This window comes from Triticum dicoccoides, chromosome 6A, assembly GCF_002162155.2.
Source record: "Triticum dicoccoides isolate Atlit2015 ecotype Zavitan chromosome 6A, WEW_v2.0, whole genome shotgun sequence".
In the NCBI taxonomy this organism is placed as follows: domain Eukaryota; kingdom Viridiplantae; phylum Streptophyta; class Magnoliopsida; order Poales; family Poaceae; genus Triticum; species Triticum dicoccoides.
In genome coordinates, this window is record NC_041390.1 from 31,692,892 (window position 1) to 31,699,039 (window position 6,148).

The 6,148-nt window shown below is 43.1% G+C and overlaps 1 protein-coding gene across 1 annotated transcript; it reads right to left on the minus strand.

The window, feature by feature from the left end:
* Positions 1-2,639: 2,639 nt before the first annotated feature.
* Positions 2,640-4,826, minus strand: LOC119314305 (protein LURP-one-related 15-like). The gene is made up of 3 exons (XM_037589038.1): positions 4,370-4,826; positions 3,113-3,340; positions 2,640-3,022 (listed from the first exon to the last, which is right to left on the minus strand). The coding sequence occupies exons 1-3, from the start codon at positions 4,610-4,612 to the stop codon at positions 2,879-2,881; spliced, it is 615 nt and encodes a 204-aa protein (XP_037444935.1). The 5' UTR covers positions 4,613-4,826; the 3' UTR covers positions 2,640-2,878.
* Positions 4,827-6,148: the final 1,322 nt, after the last annotated feature.

Sequence of the window (6,148 nt, forward strand, 5' to 3'; positions counted from 1 at the left end):
TATTCCTCATCCAGGGTGGCGAATAGCGCGGCCCTTGTAATACAAAACAATATACTCAACTTATAATTTTGAGAACACTCTAGTACACAAGGGGGCTATTAATAAGTCCCCCCCCCCCTCGCACATGATGGATGGACTGTGTGCGATAACGAAAATAAAACCGTGTGTCTGGAAAATATGTGCACTAGACTATCGCGCACCACCGAGAAATGAAAATTGTGTGTGATATTGTATATACAGTTCTGATGAACGAATCGTTTGCGAAGTGGTCAGTTATCCCATAGTTTCAAAAAGAAAATTGTGTGCATGTGAGGGCACACAGTTTCACAAAGACAATTGTCTGTAATAACTTATGAGAAAACCGTGTGCGGTTCACGGACGTTTCATATTGACCCGCCGTGTGAGATATGTTTTCCATCACATATAGTTATCCTTGTGACTGTGTGTGATAGCATTACCTTTCCCACACATGTCTAATGTCCTAACTATTTGCGATACCATAAACTAGATAAGATGGGCCTTTGTAATGGCGTTGTCGCCAGTACCCGTCTGCAAGGCTCGTCCCTCGATGCTAGTAATGGCAGACATCCATTTCCGCGGGGGCTTTTTTTCACTCTGCTCCCACCAAACACGGATTTCCTGTCCCTCTTCATGAGCAATGGTACAAACACGGGCTATGTTTTACGAGGATTCACGGAGCGTCCTAGTTGAAATCTTTTGATTGGACAAGTTGGAATTTTTTGATTGGATAGAGATGAGGGTGAGGGGCTCACCCCCACTGAAAAAAGGGGGCACCCTAGTTGGAATCTTTTGATTGGATAAATTGGAATCTTTTGATTGGATAGAGATAAAGGTGAGGGGCTCACCCAAAATCAGTGGGGGCAGAGGGATTAGTTTGGGAAAAAGCCCGTGACAGGCCTGTAAAACCCCGTGTGTTCAGGATTATCGCCACAATAGACGGTCAACTTATTGCTTATACATGCATGGGTGGATAGTCAACGATGAATGGCATGTACTCTCAATTATATATAGCTCAACATTTCATCTCAAGCAAACAATCAATCACTATGGTAAATACTAATGATACACTGGCAGACCAGGGATCAAATGTAAGATGCATAAACATTATTATTGCACAACATCACAATTCAGCATGGCTCATCATGCTAGCATAATGCTACAAGAAATGCAGATAACACCAGTGTAAACCTAGCCATATGTCGGGCCGGGCCGGGCCAATCAAAGCCCGACGCAAAAATCCTAGGCCCAAGCCCGGCCGGTCGTCGGGCCTAAAAATTGAGCCCGAGCCCGGCCCATCACGCTAAAAGCCCGCCAGGCCTCGGGCCACAGGTCGGGCCTCTTCCTTAAACGGCGAAAACGACGGGCCCGGGCTCGGCCATCAGGCTCAAAATCTAGGCCCAGGCCTGGCCTGTGGACAAGATTGGGTCGGGCTTTTTCGGGCCGGGCTGCCCATAGACAAGACTACACCAGTGACCGGTGACAACACATCAGCTTGAGATGACACACGGCAGCTGTAGTACTCGAGTACGCTCAGGATCCGGGAGCGTATATAACTCACTCATCAATTATTTTCACGCTTGTCCCTGTGAACCTCGTCCAGGATCACAACAAGACCTGCGATGAACACGTAGTCGACGTGGGGGAACACGGTCACACTGAACGTGTCACACAAAACGGGCAGAAACTTCCATCGTTTGATCATGCGTCGCAACTAAAACTGCCAGCAAAATGCGCTTGTTTGCCATCTGTGCCGGATACCATTACCAATAATTTTTTATCTGCACATTTGCACTCATAAGCACTATCTTAGCAACATCCCTTCATGTGAGTTTGATTGTAAACTACTCTGAAAACTATAATAAAATCAAGACATATATGCTAAGTTTGCTAAGAAAAACAAACTACAATAAAAATGTATGAAAATTAAAAATAATTTTATCATATATATCCTTTGATTTAGGTTGTCCAAAAGTATAAGTTGCAGGCGCTTTGCAAGATTTATCTGACATATATGCTAAGTTTGCTAAGACATACAAACTACAATAAAAATGTATGAAAATTAAAATTAATTTTATCATATATATCCTTTGATTTAGGTTGTCCAAAAGTATAAGTTGCAGGCGCTTTGCAAGATTTATCTTTAACCAAGAAATGAGCTTTGATTTTTTTTAAATACAGACATGATTGTATTCTGATTTAGCACTCAGTGTCTATAGTTATAGTTAGAAACCAATATTTAGTCATACCACCTCCAGTTTAATTAGGACTATTTGATTTCCCTTTTGCACTCTTGTAGTTTGTAGTAGTGTGCTGCCCATTAAAAAAAGTGATATATTCGCCGGTTGTGGCTTTTTATTTGTTATTGGTGTACTTCACACCGGCTTTTTACTTGTTATTTGTGTACTTCAGTACTGGTGCTTGGTAAACTTTAATAATATATGCTTGTGTGCATCATAATGATGTAGAGGCAGGAAGTGATCCTCCTTTTCTAGAAAGAAGTGACAATATGAAACAAACCTATTGGATACTTCTTAGTTTAAATCGCTCGATACCTTACTTTGCAAAAAATAATTTATTTTTTGTTCCTTGGTTGTAGACCATCGCGCACGACCGGGAAATAAAAATTATATATAGCTCAACATTTCATCTCAAGCAAACAAACAATCAATCACTGCGGTAAATACAAATGTAAGCTGCATAAGCATTATTACACAACATCACAATTCAGCATGGTTCACCATGCTACAAGAAATGCAGATAACATCAGTGACAAGTGACAACACATCAACTTGAGATGACACCACAGTAGTAGAACTCCAGGAACGCTCAGGATCCAGGAGTGTATATAACTCACTCTTCAATCTTCGCGCTTGTCCCTGTGAACCTCATCCAGGATCACAACAAGGCTCGCGATGAACACGTAGTCGACGTGCGGGAACACGGTCACACTGAACGTGTCCCTCCCCAGCAGCACATTGGAAACAGTCAGCTTACGGCTCATCTGCAGCGACAGATGTAACCGGTTACATACATATGTTCGCTACATAAAAAAAGTTGTGAAACTTCACAGCATGATCAGAAAAGCACTTACTTGAGCTACCATGTTGTTGGAGTCGCCAAGGTAGAAGACGCAGGACCTGTCGAAGTAGCTGCCCTTGATCTTGAAGTCGCAGACCTGCTGCGCGGTGTTCCCGGCCAAGAAGACATCCATCTCCGTCTTGAGTTGGATCAGCGAAGTTGTCTTCACGCTGAAGAGCAGGTCGCCTGAGCTGGTGCTGTCCCCTCTGAACACCTCCCATCTGTGGTGCATACTGAACACCTGATCAAGTGAAACTGTTATTATGCCACCACAATTATCAACTACGGCGCTTCAGCTACAGCAGGCACGTAATAATCCCTAAACGCACTGAGATTGGATGTTTTGTTAACAGTGTTACTTGTTTGAGTTTCAGTTATTATGAACAGTTGAAAGGGTGTGATGGCAGCAATCTCCAGCTCCGGTTGGCGGTTGAAATTAGTCGAGTTCAAATTTGAAGCGTGTTTCACGGATCTGATCTGTAATTGTGTTGTTTAAAATTAAGCCACAAAATTCAGATGGCACTAATTGTTTATCTATGTGTATAATAGGTCGCCAAGAAAGTTTTTTTGCCACGAGAAACTTTTCCAGATTAATTTCTTGGACAAGAACAAAAAAAAACTTTGATCAAACATTCTGGTGTTCACAACTGGAATCTGCAGCGTTATCGCAAACGGCAGAAGCATTAGAAGCACTGGAATCACTCGGAATCCCCATCCTGCTCTGCTTGTCGCAACAAAACAGAAAGAAAGAAATACTCATGTTGGACTAGTTCAAAACTCCTCATCATGCATCAAGTTCAAGTTGAACGGTTGCTAAGAATACTGGTAGTTTGGAATTAGTCAACTTCATTTATACACGTCATTTTCCTGTGCTACTTTCTTGTGATGATTTTGCAATATTTTGGACTGTGACTTGTGAGCATGATGTAGAGGTCAGCAGATATATCTCCTCCACTGGAAGAATCAAGACTATTCCTCCCGGCTAAAAAAATAAATAATAATAATAATTTGGGCTATGACTTGTGCGCGTGATGTAGAGGTCAGAAGATTATTCCTCCCCCAGCTCAACTCGAAAAATCAAGACTATTCCTCCCCCCAGCTCAAAAAATAAATAAAAATGAATAGCAACACTATTCCAATTTGCGACGACTCAGTTCACCCTTGTCTACGGGTCAACGATCTTACTCTGCAAAGAACTTGGAGACATGTCTACGGATCAAGAAAATTTCAGCGGTGCCAGGCCAGGGGAGGGAGATGGACGGAAAGGGACCTTTTCTTGCATGGTGAGGAGGGGCATCCCGGCGCCGTCGAGGATGGTGCGGCGGCTCCGGATGCTGAAGATGGCGCCCTTGACCTTGAGCACGACGGCGCCGTTGGCGTCGGTGATGGCGAAGTCGCCGTCGGAGAGGCTGAGGGCCTTCTTGGTGACCGTCAGCGGCACCACGTAGGGCGCGCAGAACTGGTGCCCCACCACCGGCAGCGGCGCCGGCGGGGCTCCGCCGGCCATCGCCATCGATCCGGTGGCTCAGGCGCCGCTTGCTCCGGCCGCTTCCGTGCGGTTCTTGGTGGCGCCTTTGAGCTCCTGGGAGACGGTGGGCGGCAGTCTGGGCAGGGCGGGGCGCCGGGGCGGGGCAGGTGGTGTCTGCTTGCTCGCTCGGGCGATGGATTCGGTGCGCGTGCTTGGCGTGTTTTGTCGAATGGGACAGGGAAGGGAGGTGAGTGGGAAACAGGGGACGGTGGAGCTTCTGTAGCTCCTTCCGTATATGCCGTTGGCAGAACAATAATAAAAGTTGTGGAGCCCCAACGGGTTCCACACGACAAGTCGAGTGGCTCTCATCCTAAGCGAGTCAAGTCAAACCTTTTAGGTCTCTTTTGATTTATAGTTTGATTTATAGGGTAGAAAAATCATAGGAATAAGAAAGTTATAGAAAATGAGATGATATGTATCTTAAATTCTATAAGTAGGAATAGGAAATGATATGCTCTTTGGTTCACATCATACTCCCTCCTTCCATCTATATAGTGTCTAATGCGTTTTTCGAGGCTAACTTTGACCAAATGTTAGAGCAATAATATATGACATGCAATTTACACAAAGCACATCATCAAATTCGTATGTGAAAGGAGCTTTCAATGATATAATTTTCACATTATACATGTCATGTAGTATTAATTTTATCAATAGTCAAAGGCGGTCTTGAAAAGCGCATTAGGCCCTATATAGATGGAAAGAGGGAGTAAGATTTTTTCCATTGAGTCTAGGCTAATATTTATTTTCCTATGAAATGTGGAGGATAGGAAGAATTCCTCTACAGGAATATAATTTCATTCCTACAAATCAAAGGGCTTTAAAGAAAATTTTTCTATAGAAATCCTATCCTATGAAATTCCTACAAGATTTCTCTAAACCAAAGGAGGCCTTAGAGTTTATTAAGCGAATTATACTGAAAAATACATTACAACTTCATACAGATATTGATGAACTTTAAAAAAAATCAATGAACGCTCTTTTTAATTCAATGAACTCTGTTTCAAATTTGATAAAAAAAAATTCATTTTTGACAAACTTTTTTTTGACACGTAGGGGAGCGTACGAGCTGAAGTGGAACAAGCGAACGAGGCAACCTGGGCCGGCCCAGTTCGCGGGCACGTGGCTGCCAGAACTCGCCCGTTATGCGCTCCCGGCCCGGTTGTGGAGACTGCTCCTATTTAGCATGTGACGTGCTGGCGAATGAGCCAACATGCACCCCCTCTCCTCTCGTGTTCCCTATTGGGGTGCGTGCCCTATTGGAGGAGAGGTGCGTGCGAATGATCCAACTTATTCATGCAATAAAAAATATTTATTTATTCAAAAAATCTTCACTGATTAATATACTGTTCATTGATTTAACAAAAGTTTGCTGATTAAAAAATGGTTCATCAATTACAAAAAATCACAAGCTACAGAATTTTTTTCACAGTTTTAAAAAACGAAATAATTCACAGAAAATACGAATTTGAATAATTCATAGATTATAAAAAATGTTTGTGAATTTTCAAAAGTTGACGA

Coding starts and splice junctions, on each gene's coding strand:
- LOC119314305 (XM_037589038.1), bottom strand. CDS start 4,612: ATGGCGATGGCCGGCGGAGCCCCGCCGGCGCCGCTGCCGGTGGTGGGG. Junction 3,341..4,369: donor TCCTCACCATGCAAGAAAAG/GTCCCTTTCCGT, acceptor TCACTTGATCAG/GTGTTCAGTATGCACCACAG. Junction 3,023..3,112: donor CCAACAACATGGTAGCTCAA/GTAAGTGCTTTT, acceptor CTGTCGCTGCAG/ATGAGCCGTAAGCTGACTGT.